This window comes from Psittacula echo (assembly GCF_963264785.1).
Source record: "Psittacula echo genome assembly, chromosome: 10".
Lineage (NCBI taxonomy): Eukaryota > Metazoa > Chordata > Aves > Psittaciformes > Psittacidae > Psittacula > Psittacula echo.
In genome coordinates, this window is record NC_137741.1 from 10425047 (window position 1) to 10447879 (window position 22833).

Sequence of the window (22833 nt, forward strand, 5' to 3'; positions counted from 1 at the left end):
TGATTCCCTATCTTTTCACTGTCAGTTTTGATAACTTGACTGGCAAATTTCAAACTAAACTAAACATAGTTTACCTCCAGTTTCAATCCTGTTGGCAGGAGATAGGGATGTGTGTCTCAAAAATGACATAGGCAAAGGAAAAGACTTCTCAACTTTAATTGGCTTATGCTTACTATTCTCAAACATGCATGTTTTTATGTGTGTGTATAGTTAATAACACATGAAACAGAAAATACCCAATTATGTCCATTGACTTTGTGCAAAACAATTCAATGTCTTCCTTTTAAAACATTTTAGTTTCCCTCCTGTCCCTTATATGCACTTTGTATTACAGTGACAAAGCAGTACATTTTTTTTTGGCTAATTATACTATTCAGCACATTTTTACAAAGTTAAGTTAAAAACATGGTTGTGAACTAAAAACGTGGTTTACAGTGGTTTGGGTTTTTTTCTTCTTAAAGAATCATCGAGATGCAGAGTTCTCTTTCCTGAGGGTACTTTTATTACTGTCATCCATATCCCTCCTACTCATTGCCTGTGTTTGGCACTGCACCAACAAGTGACTCAGCACACCTAAGTGTCATGCCAGCAGAGAGGATCCAGTCTGTTAGGAAGCTTAGTCGGAACACATTTCCAACAGCAGGGTATCAGCCTTCAGCAAGTGCTGTCTCTTGGTTCTGAAAGTAATTTTCTCAGTGTAGATATTCATTCTGCGAATGTGTCTCATTTCTTGACAGTATATTAAAGTATATTTACCTTAAACCTTAAATTTACTTTAAGAAGTACATTTATCATAACCTTTGAGAAAAGGTGCCCCCTCCTTTTAATGTGCCCACTTTTTCACATTTAAAGTCTCCAAATTTCTCAAAACAAAAAATATCAATATACTTTAATGTACTGGAAGATATTTCTGTATTTTTTACATCTAAAACCAAGTTTTCCATTTGATTACTTTTATGAGGCTTTTCTTATATACTCAATATATTGAACATGTTTATACTTGAACAGAACACATTTCTATTAAATCCTCTTTTCATTTTGTCCTTTCACTCCTTAAGCTGGTAATGCAGTAGAAGAACCCTAGAGGGGCAAAGAACAGGGAAGTGTCATAATATTTAACATCATTACTTCCTTTAAGGATGTATGCGCTTGCAGCCCAGAAAGCCAACTGTATCCTGGGCTCCATCAAAAGGAGCATGACCAGCAGGTCGAAGGAGGTGATCCTGCCCCTCTACTCTGCTCTCATGAGACCTCACTTGGAGTATTGTGTGCAGTTCTGGTGTCCTCAACATAAAAAGGACATGGAACTGTTGGAACAAGTCCAGAGGAGGCCACGAGGATGATCAGGGGAGTGGAGCACCTCCCATATGAAGACAGGCTGAGAAAGTTGGGGCTGTTCAGTCTGGAGAAGAGAAGGCTGCGTGGAGACCTCAGAGCAGCCTTCCAGTATCTGAAGGGGGCCTACAAGGATGGACTCTTCATCAGGGACTGTAGTGACAGGACAAGGGGTAACGGGTTAAAACTTAAACAGGGGAAGTTTAGATTTGCTATAAGGAAGAAATTCTTTACTGTAAGGGTGGTGAGGCACTGGAATGGGTTGCCCAGGGAGGTTGTGAATGCTCCATCCTTCGTGGCATTCAAGGCCAGGTTGGATGAGGCCTTGGGTGGCATGGTTTAGTGTGAGGTGTCCCCGCCCATGGCAGGGGGTTTGGAACTAGATGATCTTAAGGTCCTTTCCAACCCTAACTATTCTATGATTCTATGATTCAGCTGACAACATCTTCCGGAAGATCATTCATGCCTCTACAGACATCTCCTGCCAGAAATAACAGTGGCCACAATATTTGTGGCAGCAGTCTGCATAGCCTGATGAAAGGAATGGAAAATCAGTAAGCTATACAAAAACAGAAGATTGAAAATAAGATGCTGAGATACTGTTGTGGATGAGAGCAGCATAGAGTTCTTAAATAAACAGAATTATACGCAGTCACTGAATGAAAGAATTGCAGTAAAAACCACCCACATGGAGTATCTGCCAAACTCCATTTCTAATGTCACTGATAACTTCTAAGAGAAAATTAAATGGAGTTGCAAAACAGCCAGAATGCAAGGATGACTTGCAGGATCCATAAGCAACTAATAAGCTGTAGTGTGCCAATGTCTGCTCTAACTCAAAATCTGGGACCACTGAAATGAACAACAACAAAGCTCTAATTGAATGCAGGAGCACCAGATGGAAGTAAGACATTGTGTCCTAAGAGTTTATGCTATATCCTCAATTTTCAAATAATACAGAAGCAGCATTTGCATCTCTCTTTTTCAGCTGCCCATATTTTCTGGTTGGATCATAGAATCATAGAATAGTTAGGGTTGGAAAGGACCTTAAGATCATCTAGTTCCAAACCCCCTGCCATGGGCAGGGACACCTCACACTAAACCATGCCACCCAAGGCTTCATCCGACCTGGCCTTGAACACTGCCAGGGATGGAGCATTCACAGCTTCCCTGGGCAACCCATTCCAGTGCCTCACCACCCTCTCAGTAAAGAATTTCTTCCTCATATCCAATCTAAACTTCCCCTGTTTAAGTTTTAACCCGTTACCCCTTGTCCTGTCACTACAGTCCCTGATGAAGAGTCCATTCCCAGCATCCTTGTAGGCCCCCTTCAGATACTGGAAGGCTGCTCTGAGGTCTCCACGCAGCCTTCTCTTCTCCAGGCTGAACAGCCCCAACTTTCTCAGCCTATCTTCATATGGGAGGTGCTCCACTTCCCTGATCATCCTCGTGGCCTCCTCTGGACTTGTTCCAACAGTTCCATGTCCTTTTTATGTTGAGGACACCAGAACTGCACACAATACTCCAAGTGAGGTCTCACAAAAGCAGAGTAGAGGGGCAGGATCACCTCCTTCGACCTGCTGGTCACACTCCTTTTGATGCAGCCCAGGATACGGTTGGCTTTCTGGGCTGCAAGTGCACACTGCCGCTCACGTTCAGTTTCTCATTGACCAGCACCCCCAAGTCCTTGTCTGCAGGGCTGCTCTGAATCTCTTCTCTGCCCAACCTGTAGCTGTGCCTGGGATTGCTCTGACCCAGATGTAGGACCTTGCACTTGGCATGGTTAAACTTCATAAGGTTGGCATCAGCCCACCTCACAAGCGTGTCGAGGTCCCTCTGGATGGCATCCCTTCCCTCCGGCGTATCAACCGAACCACACAGCTTGGTGTCATCAGCAAACTTGCTGAGGGCGCACTCAATCCCACTGTCCACATCATCGACAAAGATGCTGAACAAGACCAGTCCCAACACTGATCCCTGAGGGACACCACTCATTACCGGTCTCCAGCCTGACATTGAGCCATTGACCACAACTCTTTGCGTGCGGCCATCCAGCCAGTTCTTTTCCCACCAAGTGGTCCACCTATCAAACTGATGTCTCTCCAATTAAGAGACAAGGATGTTGTGTGGGACACTGTCACACGCTTTGCACAAGTCCAGGTAGATGACATCAACTGCTCTGCCCCGTCCATCAGTTCCGTAGCCCCATCATAGAAGGCCACCAAATTGGTCAGGCAGGATTTCCCCTTAGTGAAGCCATGCTGGCTGTCACCAAGCACCTCCTTGTTTTTCATGTGCCTTAGCATGTCTTTCAGGAGAATCTGCTCCAAGATTTTGCCAGGCACAGAGGTGAGACTGACTGGTCTGTAATTCCCTGGTTCATCCATTTTCCCCTTCTTGAAAATGGGGGTTATATTTCCCTTTTTCCAGTCATCGGGAACTTCACCTGACTGCCATTATTTTTCAAATATGATGGCCAGTGGCTTAGCAACTTCATTTGCCAGCTCCTTCAGGACTCATGGATGGATTTCATCAGGTCCCATGGACTTGTGTACGTTTAGGGTTCTTAAGATGGTCTTGAACCAGATCCTTTCCCTAGGGTCTTCATTCTTACAGTCCCTGCGTCTGCCTTCCAAGACTTGGGTGGTGCGGTCAGAGCCTTTGCCAGTGAAGACCAAGGCAAAGAAGTCATTAAGAACCTCAGCCTTCTCCAAATCCCGATAGCTTCCGGAGGGGGCCTATGTTGTCCCTAGTTTGTCTGCATTACCTATAGAATCCCTTCCTGTTATCCTTAATATACCTAGCCAAGTTTAATTCTAACTGAGCCTTAGCCTTCCTCACCTGGTCCCTAGCTTCCCGGACAGCATCCCTGTATTCTTCCCAGGCCGCCTGTCCTTGCTTCCACCTTTTACAAGCCTCTTTTTTCCTTCGAATTTTCCTCAGCATTTTTATCTAATTTTAATGTTGAACACTGGAACTAACAGACAGGGCAACGATTATTCCTTCACATTCTCATCTTGTTTTTCTCTTTATATATTTTTCACTGTGTGTATATACACACACACATATACATATATATACACACACACTTATAGAAAGATGCTTCTCTTTCTATACCCTGCAACTCTTCACAAATTTGGTGTAAACGAAGTGGACCAGACGTCTTCAAGCTCCACTGTGTGCCATCTGGGGTACTGAGGCACTTTAAGAAGGTAAATGATATGGAGGAAACAAAATCAGCCCACAGTGGTATTTAAAAAAAACCGTCAGAAATTCATAAACATCTAAAATTACATAAATTAATTAAAATATGTATTAAAACCTGCATTAAAGCATGTGTTGTCCTTATAGTACTCCTCCAGTATAACACCACTTGTCTTTAAGTTTCTGGCTATGGATAGTGAATATAATATGCAGACATTCCTCTACCTTCCTACCTGTGATGAAGACACCTGAATTCTGAAACGTTTCCATACTCTCATAACGATACAACACTTACACTTGCTCCCTCCCATGGCTAAGTATTAGTACAATTACACACATTAATGCAAACTGGCAAAAAAACCCAACAAAACAACCAACAAAACCAACCCAACCCACTACTAGCTTGTGGCCTGTAGAACATTTTCCTAAATTGACATTTGAGACAAATTCATGATGAAACACTTTACAATATGCTTACAAACAGACTACAGAGAAAAGGGAACATAGTAAGGATTCAGATGTTAAGTGTCTGTAATCCAGTTCACATAAACATGACACAGTGGAGAACATACAGATGGAGGTGACCCTGCCCCGCCATCATTCTGCTCTCGTGAGACCCCACTGGGAGCACCGTGTGCAGTTCTGGTGTCCTCAGCATAAAAAGGACATGGAGCTGTTGGAAGAAGTCTAGAGGCCACAGGGATGATAAGGGGCTGGAGCACTTCCTGTAGGAAGACAGGCTGAGAAAGTTGGGGCTCTTCAGCCTGGAGAAGAGAAGCTGTGTGGTGAACTCATAGCAGCCTTCCAGTATCTGAAGGGGGCCTACAAGGATGCTTCAGAGGGCCTCTTCATCAGGGACTGTAGTGATAGGATAAGAGGTAATGGGTTTAAACTTAAATGGAGGAAGTTCAGGTTAGATATATGGAAGAAGTTCTTTACTGTGAGGGTGGTGAGGCACTGGAACTGGCTGTCCAAAGAAGTGGTGAATGCTCCATCCCAGGCAGTGTCCAAGGCCAGGCTGGACAGAGCCATAGGCGACATGGTCTAGCGTGAGGCATCCCTGCCCATGGCAGGGGGTATGGAACTAGATGATCTTAAAGTCCTTCCCAGCCACAACCATTCTGTGATTCTATGTACAAGTATATATATGTAAGTATAATAAATAAATGACAAGGATTTACAAATAAGGGTTTTAATAAGTATCAAGAAGGATGAAGTAGAGGAGAACCCTACACAGCAGAGGAAACCTATTCTCACTCACTGTATTTTGTGGACATAATGCTTTGGATGAAGAATTTGCTGTTTTCAATTACAGTAACAGCGTCTGAAATGCATTATATGCAGGTCCGGGCCAAGTGCTAGTACTGGCATGGAAGATGCCACGAAGCTTGTCCTTTTTAAAACTGAAAAAAAAAAATTCCCTTCTGTCAGCAAAGCTCTTCTGTAAAGGTAAGTCTGATATCCAACTTTCTGATTTTTCATCAGTGTTAAGCGTTCCATATTTACCTTCTACAAGAGGTAAGTATTCATTCATCTTCTGTTTGTGGGAGCTTGGAATTTTTGTATTTATAGGATCTAGCCTGCAGGTAACTGCCATACTTATGGATTTTTTTTTCCTCAGTTTTTTTAAACCTAGATTGATCTTAGAAACAGTTACATATTCTGTTCAGAGTTTCAGGGGAAGGAAAAAACAACCCTGAGCGTGGACAAAGGGCAGAAGTCATTCAAACAGAATCAGAACAGCTCATCATCTTTATCTGAAAACACCTTACTCCACATCACAGAAAGTCAGGCTGGTAACATACATTCCACTTGGAGTTAAGGTCAGTGACTGAAAGCAGCTCAACATAAAACAGCTGCTTAACAACAAGAGCTAAGCAAAATCGACTGTGATTTGAGAAAAGCAGTTTACTACCTGTAAAAAGTTGTTAGCTGCCAGTTAAGACTAGGAGGTTCAAACAACATACCCTTCTGTCTAGGCAGGGTCTGCTGTAAGGCCCTTCTGTATAAAGCTCAACTCTGACCTTTTGTAAACTCACTTGTGAAACACAGTTAACAATATTTGCTGAAAAGAGAACATGAAGCAACAGCAAGTTGAATAGTGCACAGGATTATTACCAGAACTTCTTTCATTTAGTACTTAAACCCTTTATTATGCAGTGTCTTTTTTGGAACTCAAATGAAGGGAGGCTGAAGAGACTGCTTGGTAGAGCATAGCATTGTGAAGCTATTTTTCTTCTAATTGCCCTTCAAACCTTTTTTCCTGTGTACTACCTACCCTACTAGACTGGGCACAACACAGCTATAACATCCACAAGCCAGTTTATTAACCAAACACCTCTGTACTTCATCCCTTATTTGGGAAATGCTAGATACATGTCAGGATTGCTGCAGGCACTGTGGGAGCACAGGGAGGAACACTATGCACATTTCAGATAAAGGACTGACAAAAACTTTTTAGCCAATTTACAGCAGTTGTCTCTGTCTCTCTGAATTTGTTTTGCTTACGGAGTCACCCCACTACTTGGGGTTTAGCAAGTAAAGAAAAAATAATGGCAAAGTTACTTCTTTCCTTTTCTTATTCTCAGAATAACTAGATGACTTTCACCAAAGCTTTAAAAATGTTGAGGCAGAACGTGTCCTCATCTTAGTTCTAGCTACATTGACTTGGAAATTAAAAGCTTACCATAGAAAAAAGAAAGGATGAAGAACCTTCAGAACTGCAGGGTCCCTAATCAGACCAGAAAAAAATGCGTTCCTTCTCTCAGAATCCTAAGATTGCTGGAGATTGCTTGCACCTAAAGCAATAAAGCAAGTTCATTTTACGGCCTTCCTTCTCTTCCCCCCCCAAAAAAAAAAGCGGGGAAAAAATAAAAGGAAATATGTCCCAAACTATCAAATAGCAAATGCATATTTACATGTACCCAAGCCATTATTCTGTTAAGTGGAGTAACTTCAACATGAGTGATTCATTTCTGCACACAAAAAGCTGTATCTTCTAGTCCCTATGATGAATCAGTTGCAGCAATTCTGAACTATTTCTCACACATTTTAAATGAATGCCTAACATCAACCAAAATACAAGCAAGCATACATGCACACAAAGGCTCCTCTGCCACAGCCTAACTTCACATGGATTCATAAAGTACAGCACACATTGCATAGATCTCCCTTCACCGCTTGCCCTTTTGCTGCTCTGCTTCTGCTCTGCTTTAGAGGCTGACTTGGGTCTTAAGAGCACATCTAGACAGTCAGACTCTGTCATGAATACAGATGATCTTTAAACTGCAAATCCTGCTTTATGACCTGAAGTTATGACTCCAAACAGCTTAATGGTTTTTTTGGGGGGCAAAGTTTTGTCAATACAGCATTACTGATGTTGACCAACAGAATTTAAGGTTAGGCACTAACAAAGGTGACACCTGCAGTTGAGGGTAGACTGAAGCTACTGAGAGTCACATAGCTGACTAATTTCCCAAGATTTTGGATATAAGACCCCAAACTGTTTGCAAGCAGATGTTTTCAGCCATACTGTTTACTATAGGATCAAAGTCTAGCTCAGCAGTAAATAATATCACAGAGAAAGAAGGGAAGAACAACATTACAGCTGTGGAAATCCAGAATATACATTTATTAAGATATACTTATCCTTTTAGTTTCTTCTTTATTGTATAATAAAAAATTGGATGCAGCAGCCAGAGAAGACAGTGAGGTCTGTTATATGCAGTTCCAAAATTAACATGCTACCAAATGATTCTGCATTTTTTTTTTTTTTAAAAAACATGACTTCTGTTCTTGGGTAATTCTTGTGTAAACAATAATATATATATTATTCATTATAGATGTTATAAAATATATACAATATTATACGAATAAGCATAAGGTTGTCTTTCGTAATACAAATTGACTGACTTTTCAAATTGTCACAGTAAAAAGAAACATGTTAGGATCTGAATGAGTAAATTATTTCTTATATAAATATAAAAAGTAACAGAGGTCCCTTTAATAGCAGTATGGCTGCATAGCACCAGAACAAGGAAAATAAAGACAGACACAGCACCTATTTTTTTTCCTAAAGACTTTGAAGCATCCATTACTGAAATTAGACATCTGTGATGATCTAAATAAGCTTTAAATGTTTGACAAGTCTGCTGACAGTTATCTTAGACTAAAAATGATGCTCTGTATCATTTAGCTGGGAACTGGTTTGTGCTTGGGATATAGTCTTGTAAATGTTAATAAAAAACCCTAATGAGACAGTTTATTCCCAAATAATAAAGAACTGATTAGACCACAGTATGCAAAATACTGCAGGGGCTCATCACTCCTAAGAGTTAGAGAAGCACATCATAAACTGAGAAAGTGGAAATTAACATTGAAATAGACCACTGGATGGTAAACAGATTTTATTATGTAAACTACCGGAATCCTGAAATTTACTTAGTGTATTTCCTTCAATTTCTTTCCGCTTCCAGTTTAAAAGGACCATTTGACAAATTTGTGTTTTATTAACCATGGTAATTGAATCCAGACGCTCATTAATAGTGGATAGGCTTCTTAAAAAGCCTAGTGCAACACTCTGTATTCTCTTCGCAGGGGGATCGTGTACGTACACACACACAGAAAAACTCAAGCACACATCAAGATCCGGGGACGCCCGACTCCGGGTTTCCCAGGTCCCTCCTCGAACCCGGAGCATCCCGAGAGCCCTCGCCAGAGATGACGGGCGCACTCGCGGACCCCTGCCCGCCCCAGCGGCTGCAGTCCGGCGGCAGTGGGGTTGCGGCCTGCACCCCACCCATAAACATGCCGGCTGTCACCGCTTCGCCCCGCCGCTCATAATCCCCGCTTTAGCCACACCGGTATTCCCCACCTCCGTATTCCCAACCTCTGTAACAGGGCCGCAGAGATCCTGCCCGTCCCCCGCCCCGCAGGTTGATCCCCTCCAGCCCCTCCCACCGCTCTCCTCGGGCCTACACGACACCCCCCTTCCCTGCCCCCGCCCGGCTCTCCCCTCGCACCGCCACCATTACCGTGAAGGGGATGTCCTCCACGCTGCCCACCGAGTAGCAGTTGTCCCCGGGGTTGACGGCGCCGGTGAGCACCTGGTGCAGATGCATCGCGGCGCTGCCGGCGGCGAGCGGACGAGACCCGGATGGCTCCGCGCGGAGCCGAGGCCCTGCCCACTGCCGCCGCGGGCGGGCGGACGGGCGCGCGCCGGGGAGGCGGTGCACGCGCTGGGCTGAGAGTGAGTCAGGTGAGGCGCGCGCCCAGGCACCGCCCCCGCGCGAGCCGCGGCCGTTGAGCGCGAGCAGCGGCAGCCGTGCGCGCGCCCGCGAGGCATTTAAAGGCGCGGGGGGTGCCTGGGGAGGGTCATTGCTCATCCTGTCAGTGTGAGGGCCAGCCGCGGGGCGGGGCGGAGGAGAGCGCCGGGGTTGAAAGAGGAGAGGGAGGGACGGCCGAGGATGTGGAGCGCTCGGCTGGTGCCGTCAGGTGAGGGAGTGGCAGGGCACCTCATGGGGCGGGCTGCAGGAAAAGCAGCAGCAGCAGCAGCAGGAGGAGGAGGTTATCCGCCTCTGCAGCGGCTGGGGTGGTGTGTCTCCCGTTCCGAGCAGTGTCCCATCAGAGAAGGGACTGGCAGTTCTTCCCTGGCTGGTGGCCCGCAGGTGCAGTCGCCGCTGCACTTTTATTACTTATGCGCAGCCGTTCTGAGGATGGTTGGGATTGTTCTCTTTAAGGATCCTCGCGAAGCTCTTTACGAAGCTCTTGGGAGTCTGCCAGTGGAGGCCACCAGCAGCTGCTGGCTGGTGTGCTGTAGCTGATCCTTGAGGGGTTGTGCTTAGCTATTGATTCAAGAATGGGGCCGACATTAAGTCAAACTGCTTTGTGTCGGTGAGAAATAGACCATGTTTCAGGGTCGTTGTAAATACCCATTTACTAGGAGTTGGTGAGAAAATTACCAGTACTGGACACTAAAAGCAGGTGGGGGACACTAAAGGAGGTGGGGGACTGCCGTTGTTTAAGGTGTGTGGTTGCATTTTAGGCACATTGTGTGACCTCACGCAAATTATCGTGAGGTTTATGCTGCTTTATTTGTGTTAACTGCCAGACATTGTTGAAAGCAAAGGCTTTTAAATGTGTTTAGCTCTTTCTGCCTCAGAAGTGTGAAGAAGGCTGGTTCCTGAAAAGTGTTTGGAAAGGATTCTAAACTCTGAAGGGGAAAAAAAAAAAAATCCTTTCTAGGCTGTTTGTCATGATATGAGGAAAGTTCTTTGGTTTTGTGTACTAGGTGAATACGGTAGTTTTGCTATTGTACCGCTGGTGCTAATGATTGAACCCGCAAAGGTCAATCTCTTTTAAAGTCTATAGCAATTTTCCTGCAAGATTCGTCTTGCCTTACACCTCTTCTTGAAAGTGTACATCTCTTACTGAATAAATGAGTTTTCTCAGAATGTCGAGGCAAATGAAGACATAACCAAGTTATCTTTCACCAGAAAAAAACGTTTTGATAATGTTACGGTTTTATCTACTGCTGTGCTTGTTAAAGGTGTTAAAGGCTATCTTTTTTTTTTTTTTTTTTTTTAATGGGAATGGTATCTCTACCTGGGATGAAAGGGGAAAAACTACTTTGATCTTCAGTTGACCTGGTTGCATGTGAAACCACTATGTAATGTTCATATGTTTCCACTGATTAGTGTTCCATAACTTCTTTGATTGAAGACTTTTCCATATAAAATGTATGCTAATTTACAGTTGTTTTTCATTTTGGGTAGGTTTTTTTTTCCTGAATTCATGCAACAGGACTTAGAGGCAAAAGCAGTGTCATGAAGCTTTTTGTTTGGTTTGGGTTTCTTTGTTTGGGGTTTTGTTTGTTTTTTAAGTAAGTGAAAAGAAGTCCAACTAATGCCTGAAAAGACAGCTAGCTTTTGAATTAGCAGAGTCAGTCATGATATTAAGTAGGATGTTAGGGGAACAGTATGATCCAAAGGAAAGCATTTTCCTATCTTAGGTGTAGTAAAATATCTTGGTTTTAATGATGAAAAGTCTAAAGCGAAAGTGGAGTACCTGCAAGGATCAGTTATTTCCTGAGTAACAGACATGATGAGCGGGAGTTTTGGTCTTCAGCCCAGTCTTGTCACCTAAGCAGCCTAAGACTGCCAGTAACTGTTGGGCATGCCAACTGTGAGAAAGGCTTCCATCTTATTGCTTGGATTGGTGAGAAGCTTTTGGCTTGTGTGGTACTCGGATTTCATTGAGACTTTGCTGTGGGACAGAAAACTGCATGTTATCCTGAAGCAGATGAAGTTCCTCTTTTAAAAAGGTCAAATTATGGGTTCAGTAGTAAGATACTCCTATTTGTGGCTGTGGAAACCTGCAGACATTGCTAGCTCTGTGCACAAAGCTTTGAGCAAGAATCATTCTGTAAGCATCTGCAGATAAGGCCTTTGTGTTCTTCCTGAAAACAAGTATTTTCACCTGAGGTTTGCTGGCAGGTTGTTTTATTTACCTTAATTGATTCTTCCTTATTAGAGACCTAAAGATCTCTCATTAAAGGAATTTGTGGCATATGTAACAGTGATTTCTGTGCCCAAGAGCATGAAGCAATTTTGTATATATAAAATAATAATACTTAAAAGAAAAAGACAAAAGGCCTTTATTCTTTTAGTTTTTCTTTTCATTCCTACCTATCTTGCTGCTTTGTTCAGTCACTTTCTTTCTACTCCTGAGAAAAGGCATATTTAATTTATGCTGTTAAGCTGAAGCTGCCTTAGGTGGAGTTTTAAGAATGTGTTAGGAAGGCTGAAGGTGCTTTGCTCTTGGCTTGCTCTAGCAGGATGGATTAGATGACCTCTCAAGACCTTGCCTGCATCATGTATAAGGATGACTACGGTTTTGCTTTCTGCTTCTCCGGCTACAGGGGATGATAAAAAAAAAATCTATAGGTATTCAAAGGTTGAAACTTTACTTAAAAATCTTTGCTGCTGCCTCAAATAAGAGATGGAGTCAAAGGAAGGAGGTCCACATCTAGAAAACAGACACTGGACTACACAGATGCCATGGGTAATTAACTTAGTTCCGCTGGCTGTAAGAAAAAGTGTTTTTACTTGGCAAAACAAGGTGGTATTATACAAAATAATCAGAAGGAAATACCATGTTTTGATATAAAAAGCATAATTATATGTAGGAAAATCTTTGGTTTTGTTTGTTCTGGTTTTGCTTAGGGTAAAATATGAGAGTTTCTGATTTTGGCAAAAGAGAGAGGCTTTTATGGGAAGGGAGAAAATTCGAAATAGACTTTACTCTGAAATCTGCATAGGGAAGGAATCTTAAAGCATGTGCAAAAGCAATATGCTGCACACAGCCTAGAGAAAGAAAGCAAGACTCGCAAGAGTCATCATGCAAGATAAATACCTATGCAGGACTGCCTTTCATTTCAAAAGTGAAATACTGCACTCCAGGCTTGGTATCTTGAAACCTAAAGAACAAACCCCATTTCTAACACTGTCAGCTTTCCATGCTCCTCCTGAAGGCCTTTACCTGTCCACAAAAAAGAGAACTTTTCAGCATAATGCTTTTATGTTTCTGTGAATGATTGTCTCAAATCTTCACTGGGTTCTTGAAGTATTTTTCTGTGTTTTTCAAACTGTGTTTTTGCCTGAAGAAAAATTACTTGCCTGTTTTCTCTAGAACTCCAATTCAGCCATTAGCTTTACTTAGAGAAAATCCTGTTCTTTGATCCATAAGATGCAACACCTGTTCTTTCATATTGATTTCTGAGCTACAGTGTGGATTTTCTCCCAACCTTTGTTATTACTGACAGAACAAGGTAGTTGCCATAAAGATATTAATTTGTAAACATTGTCCGCATAATGGTCTTAATTTGTGAAGTGTTGCTCACTGTGTTTCTGTAGAAAGCCTTGAAGGCTTTGTGAAGGATGGTCACCTCTTACATACTCCTGAAAAGTTCTTGCTACAGCACAATTTTTGCTTGGACATTTTTAAAAGATTGTGTTTATGGAAACTGACAGTCTTGCTTCCCAAGGGATATCTAAGTGCTGAATGCTTTTGGTAGTGCGTGAGGGTCTTAACATCTTCTTCTGTTTGGACTCTTACTGTCCTGTAGAATAGTCACCTGTACTTCCTGTTTTACAGAAGACAAAAAAGGGCATTAAGATGAAACTTTTCGGTAATTCTTTTAAACCACAATTGAGTACTTGTGGAGGAGGTAACTAATGATTAAAAATGCCAATGCATTAAGTGGTGAAGTAGGAAAAAGGACAGGCAATTTAAACAGTGCAGGGGAGTTGAGGCACTTACTTGAAGGTGCTGACTTTCTGTGGCTAAGGAGAAGGTTATATCTAGGAGTGCTGTCTCAATTCTCTTCAGAAGCTTCAAGGCTTTTGTTTTCTTGCCTTGTATAATTGTGATGGCAGTTGCAGACTGGTAGAGTTTTTTGTGGGGAGTGAGTTAAGACCTTTTTATTTTATGATTTTTTTTATTTTTATTTTTAGGAAATAACTAAGTAGATGCTAGACAAGCAGAGGCAGAACAAGCATAAATTACTCCTAGTAGTGATATGTGGCATGAAGTTATACTTTAATGACATAGGATTAAGTATTAGCTGGTTCAGTAGGCTGAATTTGTGTGCTATATGCCAAATGCTTGTGTTATACAGAAGCTTAGTGAAACTTCTACTGAACAAACATGTTTAGCATGATTTTCTGAGTGTCTGGGTCCTAATATATGGTAGGATGTTTCAATATAAACAATTTTCTTCAGATGGAAGAATACTTTGTACTCTTACAGTTCTGATCATCTGTATATTTTGCTTTTCTATATATATATCTTTCAAGTATCTGAAAACTAGAATTCCTCCAGTGAAGTCACAAATGGCCATATACATAGAGTTCTTTAACTTCTACTCTAAATGATGAGTTAGTAGAATGACAAATGATTTTATTGTCAGTTGCAGACAAATAACTTCATAACATAACAAAAAGCATTCTGTACCAGACCAAGTGTTCTGATGGCACTAAATGTAAATAAGAGGTGTCCTGGGAATTTCCTTATATCATCTTTATTGGGGTAAAAGCAAACAAACAAATTTCAGATGCATACTGAGTCAAAGGCAGATGTTTCTGTCCTTAAGGAGGACATGAATGGTGTTGCATATGGTTATTTATAGCACAGACTTGTATCCAGGAACTCGAGGACATCAAAAGGGGATTCCACTTATGAACTTCTGATGACTGTTTTCAGGCTCAGACCACGTCTTCAGCACCAACCATTATATAAGCACCACAGCGAAGACTGAGGAAGACTTCAATTAAAAGCCCTTCTGGGGAACTTAAGCCAAAGTATTTTGGACTGACATTTGGAAAGCCTGTCATCAGTTAAGGTTTGTGTTGATTTCTTAGTAATTTTTGTACTGTGTATTTATTTCTTCAATTTCAAGGTGCCTTGCCACTAATAAATTCTAACTTTATAAGGTGGCTATTATTCTTCTAATAAGAAAAAAAAAACTGTAAGGGAAGAGTTTCTCTCCTGTGTTATTTTCATTTTTGATTTCTGCATGGTACCCTTCTTGGATTTTACTGGTACATATGTAGACTGTTAAAAACATGTGCATCTTGATATTATTTTGCCTAGCTTAATTTCTACAGGTACCTGAATGCATCCTAAACCATCATATTCTTAAGACTCACTGGCTTTTGGTAAGACCTTAACTAGCTTAAGCTTAAGCCTGTTACAATAGAAGAATAGATAATTATACTTCAAAAGATTGTAGTATGGGTTTTTAAGTTGTAAGTAAAATCATCCAAGCTTGTAACATTATAGCTGTCACTTTTGCTTCCTTTGAATTGAAGATGTAAATAAAGTACATTTATGGATTTAGCTGTTAAAGGTCACTATGAACTTCTTATTTTCTTCTGTTTGCAATATTAATAACCAATGAACACTCTTTCTCTCTATCAAAGTATGCTGAGTGAGGAAGAAGAGTGGAAACAGTTTCCACACCGTTTAATTTTTGTTCTTTATATGCTCAGCGAAATCTCTGCAGATCATATGTGTAGTACCTAGCTAGGTATTTCAAACTGCCTCCAGAACGTCTTACTAATTTGTTGACTATAAAGGGAATTCATGAGATGTGTTTTCCGCTTATGCAAGTATACCACTGATCAGTGTAATTGATGTAATGTGTGCTAATTGCTGGGGTTTAGTTTGGTTTGCTGATTATTTTTTTTTTTTTTTAGGCTCTAATCATCAACTCTTAACTATTCATATCTATAGCATAAATGTTGTGACCTTGTTGACACTTGGCCTGAGCTATTGCTAATTAACCCAATGGCATTTTCTTATGCTGAGAACAACATTGCAATGTATCTATATGGGCTGTGGCTTAAGCATTACCTATGTGTCTACTGCAAGTAAATTTGGGTCCCCAGTATTTAGCCTGTTGGCAGTTATGGATCATTTGAAGTCAAGTAAAATAGTTACCAATATTCCTTCTTAGTAACATAACTCTGAGGCATCTCTCACCAACTTGACTTAGTGGTGAAATTTATTTTTAAAACTTGAGGGAGGTTCTTGTGTCTAATTGACTTTTAAAAAGCTGGGGATATATTTAGTAGTGTCTGAGACTGCCTGAGTCTATTCTTCCCCCTCATCAGTCAGTAAACATCAGTAAAAATCTAATGTGAAATGGAAAAAAAAAAAAATAACCCAAATACCTCTACTTTAAATGCTTTGCGCTGAAAACTAAGTTAATTAGAATCAGGTCCAGTGAATAGTCTTTAGTTATTTTTTATCCATTGTAAACCAGTCTTAGTGAAGGAAACTTTAACTGGTAGTAAGCAACAGTAATACCAATGAGCAGTATTTCAGTGAGTTAAATCTGAGTTACTGACATTTTCTTAATGAAAGGTCAAATTATAATTTTTACTGTATTTTTAGATGAAAAAGCTCACCCAAACAATGTTTTAGAGGTACAGAGTCCTGTGTTCAGTGAGAATTCAGTTGCCTGATTAGGAAATGGACTGACAAATATTTGCTTGATATGTGACTTAATGACTTCTGATGAATGGGAGAGACTTACTCAGAAAAATGAACTGGGATTTTACTTGTCTTTGCTCTTCTGACAGGGAACATATATGTTCTGTGAAACTTGAAGTTGGTATCTTGATTTATATTGTTTCTGTGGTTTGGTTTTTTGGGTTTTTTTGGTAGTGGGCTTTGTGTGTGTTGGTGATGTTTGGTTTTTTTGTGTTTTTTTTTTTTTTTTTTTTTTCTTTGTGTGTATGTATTGGGATTTTTTTTTTTTTTTTTTTTTTTAGTTTTTTTTGGTGTTTTTTTTTGTTGTTTGTTTGTTTTGGGTTTTTTTATCCTCCAAAGTCCAGAAAAGCCGTACTACCAAGACTTCTAGATACCCTTTCGCACTGGGCCTATTTAGTCAGAGGGTATTTTATCTAGAACTTTTGCTATCGTGATTTCTTTCTCAGGAAGACAGAGGTTCATAGTCTTTGCGTGGTGGAGTTAGTGAGCCATAACTGCTGTGAAATTTGCTGAACTTCAGGTATTCAGATGTTTCTTGGTTTAACACCTCATAATCGGTGTCCACAGAAAAGCCTTTGAGAATTTCTTGCAGTAATACATAAAGAACATTAATATTGAAGGTATATGCACTATATATTTGTAAATTGCATTCTAGAAGTGGCATCTAAGGAGCATATCTCAAGAACAAGATGCTGTCAATGTATTCAGTTGCTAAAATCGTGCATCATCAGGTTTTTTTGGAGGTAGTAGAAAAATCGTGATGTGCAAAGCTCTATGGACTTCATAGTTTTGAACTGGTGACTGACTCTTGTGGACTCTTTATTACTCATCATAAATAATAAAAACCAAGTTCCTGTTGACAATAAACTGAATCTATTTCCCGGAATATTACATATGGAATAACTCAGTTGTTTGTAGCTTTTCTGCAGAGAATGTGAGAAGTCCGTAGAGGTTTTGAACTGTGGAGATTCGCGATGTGGGAACAGTTAAGGATTGTTGATACCTATGTCAACATATTTATAAGGAATACGTCGATTTTACTCTAGTTTTCAAACTGATCTGCAGAATGCTATAGGACGTGTTAAAGTAAAATTCGCCTGACTGCTCATATTATTGTGAGTCTCTAGGATTATTTTGGGATATGAACTGTGAGTTCTTATCTTGCAGACAATTCTGTGATTATAATAAAGATGTGTGCTTGCGGAAAAACATTCCCTCAGTTCCTACAACCACTAACAGGATATGAGAAATGAACCAAATGCTAGCCATTGTTAATTATGCTATGAAACAAATTCACTGAAAGAGCACTCTAGCTATCCAGTCATAGACCTCAAATTAAGTCAAGATAAAAGGTGAAATTTGTGCCTAAGTAAACAAACAGTTTTTGCCAATGACTTGGTGGGAAGAGTGTTTCTGGTGTTCTTTAATTTGTGTATATTTCTTTGAGGTTTTGTTGTACTGTCTTAGCTTGTGTCTCGCCTCTGCATTACCGCTGAGTTAAGTGGTATGTGCCGAACACCTCTGACAGGTCAGTGATGTGTACGTGTGTTCTGAGGGTGTGCACAGGAGTAAGTCGTTTAAATGGTGGTGATGTTTGCCAGCAGCGTGATATGGAATGCTGCCTACTGCATCACACAGAACTGCTACCATCTGTTCACAAAGGTTTGCTACATTGAGGGGAGCACAAAATTGTGTAATCTTCCTTAAGTTAAAGCCTGTGGAAAAAAACTTGCTTTCATTTTTTTTTTCCTCTCTGAATATTTATTTTCCCTGAGTTCAAGTAAAGTCTCTTCTTTCTGTCGTGGTTTAAGCCCCGGCTGTAAATTAGAACCACGCAGTCTACTTCCCCCCACCCCACACTCCCCAGAGGGATGGGGAGGAGAATCGAAAGAATGTAACTCCCACGGGTTGAGATAAAAACAGTCCAGTAACTAAGGTATAACACAAATCACTGCTGCTGCCACCAACAACAACAATGATAAGAGAAATAACAAGGGAAGAGAACACAATACCGCTCGCCGGAAAAGAGAGCCCGACCAAACAGAGCACGTGCCCTTCCGGGTAGCTCCCAGTTACATCCCCGGGCATGACGTGCTGTGGTATGGAATACCTCTTTGGCTAGTTTGGGTCAGGTGTCCTGTCCCTGCTTCCTCCCAGCCCCTCCTCCTCCCTGGCAGAGCATGAGAATCACAAAGTCCTTGGTCAGTCTAAACATCGGTGTTATCAGCTCTGTTCCCAGGCCAAAAGTCAAAAACACAGTGCTGCAACAGCTACTAAGAAGGAGAAAAACTGACTGCTACTGCTGAACCCAGGACATTTCTTTTTTTAATATTTTGAAATTTCCTTGGATCTTATGAATTTAAGAGGCTTTAGCTATGTAAATAATATTTTCTTCCATATCTGATCAACAATGACTTTTGTGTGTATTTTGCTTTGCTCTTCCAGCAAATATGTAAACCCAGTAACTGAGGTGGCAGGACTAGCAGTCTGTTATGTGGATCATATAGTATTTATTACGTCTTAATAATAATGTACCCCAAAAGGGATCACTTAACAATGACCTCGTAGTCAGTTATCAGACAGTCTGTATTTTGAATTTTGGAGTTAAGCAGGTCAAATAGACTAATCACAATTGCTGCCATATTTGTTACTCATGGGTGTTTGCCATTATTTTTGGCCAAATAACTTATTTAAAACAGTTTTATTTTTAGTACTGACTGTGCAGCCCAACATACATCAGGCAGTGGGGTGGTCTGTAAAGGATCTCAGACTACCAGTGTTTAGTGCCAGATACTATATTGTCTAAGGACAGTGTTTATTAGGGAGGCCACAAGCATGAGTAGGACCATTCAGCATCTTTGACTATTTTCTCATCTGCAGATAGCCATTTGGACACCAGCTGTGCTCTATTACTGAACTATACTGAAGGATCTGACATAAGGCATAGGGGATCTGTAAGCAGTGTATTCTGATGTTCAGATGGTCTCCAGTTTTCTCTATCCCAACACCTCTTTGTGTGTCGTTGACCTGTTCTGGAGTCATAAGCTCTCACTTAGCTAAAGAATCTGTTAGTATTTTGCTGTTGATGACTCCAGTAGTTGCTACCTCTTACCTTCTGTCTCTCCTCTTTGGGAATCTCTGGAGCAGGAGGCATCCAGGCTGAACTTCAGTGTTTTTCATCTGGTTTTTACCAGTAGCACCGTAGTACACCTTGCCAGTTGCTCCAAGTAGTGGATTATGTCAACCTTGAATGTTGCCTGTTTTGTATCAAAGAGCCAAAATAACGCTGACAGACTTGAGAGCAGCCAAGTGCTCTCCATTTTGTTCTTGAACTGATCCCAGTGCCAGCACAAAGATTAATTATTCCCATTATGTCTCGGTCCTAAATCAGTAAATAAAACTGAAAAGGAGAGATGCCTAGGATAGATGGTTCAGCATTGCAAATGCCTGGATTATTTGGTTCTGCTATGATCAAGAAATGTACTAGCTATAAATCAGCTGTTTTGTAATCTAGCTATGTAATATTTTATTATGGTTTATACAGCTTAATTTGATGTTTGGTTGCTTAGACCTCTAGTACCAGTGCAAGTTCTCCATCTGTGCAGTTGTGCTAATGAAGTAAAGAACTCAGAATAATTTTTAGTGCTGGTTGTTGACTGGAATCCCTGTTCTGAAGAAAACTCTGAAACATTTTACTGAAAAATAGAAACCAGACTAACTATGAAGGAGGAATAAGAAAAAAAAAAAAAAAAAAAGAAATGTGGGGTGGTTTTTTTGTTGTTTTGTTCCTTTATTTTTTTTTTTATCCCCTCCCCCCCACTCCCCCCTCCCCCCAAGGTGGGTAACTTGGGAAACCTGGAAGCTTTTGCATTCCAGTTCCAACTGCAGAGAATAAAAGTGCCTCTAATATTTTTTTTTTTTTTTTTTTTTCTGTCAGGGAAGAGATGAGTGGGTTTATGGGTTTTGCTACATAGAGCCCAAAGGCCTAAGGGAATTATCCTACTATCTGCACTTCTGTTTGGTCATTTTACAGTCATGTTGACAAAACCATACATTTTTTTTTTTTTTGGTGGTAAGACATGCAATATATATAAATTGCCAATGTGTCAAAAAAACATATCTACGATATGGGTCCATCTCTAGACTTTGGTCTCTTGGCTTCTTCAACTTCCAAGGCACAGAGTGGTTGAATGTTGTTGGCTTTTTCTCTTGCTTCCAGCTGAAAAAAAATGAACAGATGGTAGTGGGAGAAAAAAATGACAAGCCAGTGCAGACAGTGTGATTAATTTATTGGGGGTTTATGTGTTGTTTCTACTTTTGTGGGTTTTTGTTTGTTTGGCTTTGTTTTTGATTTGGGAGGATAGTGCATATACTACAGAAAAGGTAGCAAAAATATACAGGTATGTTTTGAACATTGTTATCCATGCCTCAAAAATTTCTTCAGTTGCTGGAGGAAGATATAGTGGGAAAGGAGCTAGTCTGTGCTGCTATGTTTAGAAAGGGTTGCACCCATCAGGTAATGTTTCAGTGTTCCAGAACTCTGCCAGATGGAGTTAGCTGTGAGAGTTCTGTGATTCATTTTGTAAAATGTTTGTTGTGGCAGATGAGGAGCTTCAGACTTGTAGGTCCAGCCAATGGTAGAAACCACCACTGGTCTCACCAGATGTGGTGTGGATGTAAAGGAAACTTCTCATGATGCTGCTTTTAAACCTGGTTGCTTTCCTCAATGAGATGCAATTGTAAGTTGTTTTTGCTTGCAGCTCCATCTGAGGGTTCAGCAGACCTTAAATTTGCTATTTCAAAACCCTAGGGGAGGTAGTCAGAAATATAAAAAATTTTCACTGAGTTTTTGTTTGCCTGGTGTTTACAGTAACTGATCAAAGGAGATGAGTTTTCACTTAGATTAAATTCTCTCCTCCCCACTTTAGAAAAAGAAGTAGGAAGATTAGCCGGGGAATGGGGTTTCTAGTAGAACAACAAAAAAGGGGTTGGGGTAGGCTGGAACAACATTCTTCAAATAACTCTCTGGGGACAAGAACTGCAAGGTAGTATTCTGATGATCTACAGTAGCAAAAAAAAACAAACCTCAAAAACCTTTGTATAGCATCTTGTCAGTTTGCTGTTCAGAAATATTTACTATTCACTTCCTAGTTTAGTGTCTCAAAGTTCAAATCTGGCCCTCCTTGCTGGTAATTAGTAAGCAGCAACATTGTGAAGTAGGTCATACTAATTTCCTGAGGAATAATCTGATAGCTGCATTGAGGAAAATGACTAAGCATCCTCAAAGGCAACATCACATAGCATGTTATGTTACAAGAAGGGCACATACTGGCAGAATGGATATGTAGGAAACACAACAGAAGCCTTTTAGTTTTCTTATAAGCTTTTGTAAGTTAAAGAAAATATCTCTAGGTTACAGGTAGTTTCAAACGAATGCCCCTCCTACTTGTAAAACTGAGAAAGTGTGAAACCCATGGGACATCCAAACCTATTTCAATTTACGTAGTCAGAATTGCGTATTCAGGAATAGGGCTTCATGTGTCAAGAAGTGATTATGAAAGAATTCTGCCTTCCTCAGTCTTAAGAGACAAGATATTCAACTTCAATAGTGCAAGTCAGGCTTTTAGCTGTGATGTGGTGGGTTTTGTGTTTGTGGGTTTTTTTTGTTGTGTTTTGGGTTTTTTTATGTGTGTGTGTTTGCTTTTTGTTTTGTTTGTTGTGTTTTGTTTTGTTTTCCCAGAAGTGTGGGTGTTTTTCTGTTGTGCAATTGACAGATGCCAGAGAACTTATGAAGTAAGTTTTCTGATCCCAGAATATTTTTATTGATACTGTAATAAAGACAAGTGTATTTGAAAAGAGCCTGTGCCAAAGAGATACTTTGGACCTTAACTGATATAAATCAGCACTGCTTTGCTGTCATTAACAGATCTGTATCTGCTGACGTCATTTCAGGATCCTTCTCAATCTCATTGCGATATCTGTTTTCTTTCTGCATGCATATATGTATCTTCCTTGTAATAAAACCATCAAATACGTATTTTATTATCTAAAGAAAAAGTATGGGGACAAACAGCAAGATAACTTTTCTAGCTTGTCTGTGCTTTATTTTGACCAGATTGTTTCTGTTCATGTCATTTTGTCAGGCTTCTCCTAATGATGCATGCTGAATACTCAAGCTGCATAACACTGGAGAAGGGAAAGCAGTAACATATGTATATTGTGTACAATACGCATTACGTA

General features: G+C 40.6%; 1 protein-coding gene across 4 annotated transcripts in view; it reads right to left on the reverse strand.

The window, feature by feature from the left end:
* Positions 1 to 9659, reverse strand: part of DMXL2 (Dmx like 2) — a gene marked incomplete at its 5' end in the record, with an annotated part of 55992 nt that extends 46333 nt beyond the window's left edge. For all 4 annotated transcript variants that reach the window (XM_080626266.1, XM_080626265.1, XM_080626264.1 and 1 more), the window contains one exon: positions 9573 to 9659. In XM_080626266.1, the coding sequence (XP_080482392.1) occupies positions 9573 to 9659 (87 nt within the window). The remainder of the gene's footprint in view (positions 1 to 9572) is intronic.
* Positions 9660 to 22833: the final 13174 nt, after the last annotated feature.